The sequence below is a fragment of the Notothenia coriiceps genome, unplaced genomic scaffold, assembly GCF_000735185.1.
Source record: "Notothenia coriiceps isolate Sejong01 unplaced genomic scaffold, NC01 NC01_scaffold00003788, whole genome shotgun sequence".
Lineage (NCBI taxonomy): Eukaryota > Metazoa > Chordata > Actinopteri > Perciformes > Nototheniidae > Notothenia > Notothenia coriiceps.
This window is the reverse complement of record NW_011336489.1, coordinates 1-1,953: the sequence shown is the minus strand read 5'-3', so window position 1 is coordinate 1,953 and position 1,953 is coordinate 1. Positions and strand designations below refer to the sequence as shown.

The 1,953-nt window shown below is 38.8% G+C and overlaps 1 protein-coding gene across 1 annotated transcript; it reads left to right on the top strand.

The window, feature by feature from the left end:
- Positions 1-635: 635 nt before the first annotated feature.
- LOC104941725 (rho guanine nucleotide exchange factor 7-like) lies at positions 636-1,570 on the top strand (the record flags this gene model as incomplete). Its single annotated transcript, XM_010766859.1, has 3 exons — positions 636-730; positions 899-994; positions 1,448-1,570. Coding segments are annotated over 3 exons (314 nt in total), but the record flags the coding sequence as incomplete, so codon positions are not given.
- Between the last annotated feature and the right edge of the window lie 383 nt (positions 1,571-1,953).

The window sequence follows — 1,953 nt, the reverse complement described above, 5'->3', positions numbered from 1 at the left end:
GTAGTGAAAACTGATCAGTTACCTTCTAAAAAGTGTATTGTGAATGAACCTGTGTTTTTCACTTCATAATATATCGACGCTAATGTAGGGCTGCTCGATTATGGCAAAAATTATAATCTCGATTATTTGGGTCAATAATTGTAATTGCGATTATTAAATGCAATTTATTCATTGACTTTGAAAACATCAATTTATTGGATAAAAAATGTTTGAACAGAATGTTTTTAACAGTTGATTACCCTGAACTTTAAGTATAATTCAACTGAAAAACAAACAAAAAAGTAATAATTAAAAAATAATCGTTTTATTTCGATTATGTTGTTTTCGTAATCGTTGCAAGCCATAATCGGAATCGCGATCAAAATACGATGAATTTAGCGCCCCTACACTAATGCACATCATATACATATCTTGCAAACTCTTTAAGTGTTTAAATAGAGTAATACAAACATCTTTGCTACATTATAAAAATGGTGTGTTATGTTTTCTTTGAATGTTTAACTCAAAATGTGTGGCACTAACTCAGTAGCCCTGAAACTGACAGTGGTCTTAAGAATATAGCTCTTTCTCCAATTGTGTTCCAAGTCAAGAATACTTTTAAATTGAAGCTGTTTTCTTTTCTGTTTCTATTGTAGGTGTTGCAGAACATTTTAGAAACAGAGACAGACTATTCCAAGGATCTTCAGAGCCTCCTGACCAACTACCTACGACCTCTTCAGAGCAGCGACAAGTACGAATAATTTAAACACAAAGCTAAATGAAACCACACCTGGTCCTTTTAGCATGATTGTTGCACATCTTGTACATCAACAAGTCTTGGATCATTACTTGACTTTCTTCCGCCCGTCACTGAATATAAAGTCACCATTTTGCTTCCCCCCCCATCGTCTTCCTGCAGACTGAGCAGCTCCGACGTGGCTCTGATTCTGGGGAACCTGGAGGAGATCAGCACCTTCCAGCAGATGCTCGTCCAATCGCTAGAGGAGCGCACCAAGTTAGTCCCTCCCCCCCTGCACACACTGCCCCACTGCAGCAGCATCTGCACTATTTCATAATAAGCAGAGGGACATCTAGTGTCGGGCCAGCTGTACTGCGCCGATGTTGGATTAAACCATAGAATAGAATTTGTCATATTTTTGGCCACAGTATTTGCCTACAGCTCACTAAAAAATGGTGAGTATTATTATTCCTTCCCGCCGCCACACTGCTTCTAAATGGGCGAATGTCATGTTTAGGTTTTTGTACATTATACATTACTCTAATATATTATAGTGTATAGTCTAGAACTGCTCTACATGAAAAGTGTCATGAGACCGTTTCTGTTATAATTTGGCATTAGATACAATTGCATAACTTAAAAAATCCATATACTTCTGTTCTATTTTTCTTGTGTGTGTGAGTTTTTAAAGAAGTTGTTAATAAACTAGTGATGTTTTCTTTTCTTCAGGCTTCCAGAGAGCCAGCAGAGGGTGGGGGGTTTCTTCCTGAACCTCATGCCGCAGATGAAGGCCCTTTATGTCGGTTACTGCTCCAACCACCCGTGTGCGGTCAATCTGCTCACCCAGCACAGGTACGTTTAAACATTAACTACCGTAATTTTCGGACTATAAGGCGCACCTGAATATAAGCCGCAGCAGCTAAATTGAATGATGTGTACATATATAAGCCGCACTGGACTATAAGCCGCAGGTGTTTTAATGTTTAATTACCATATGTAAGGGTTCGTGCACAGAGGGGATTGTCGGGAAAGAGATGGCTGTTTGAGGAAGCTCCCATTTATTAACATTTCAACAAACAAGTTGCATATTTGCATAACGTATTCAAATGTTACCATTTAGTGCAATAGTAGCTACAGAACATGTGCTGTGCTGTGTAAACTGTACTGTATCACATAGCGTTTCAGACACACAAACTTTTCAACTTTCAAACTTAAACGGTGCGCTCCCAGCGCAC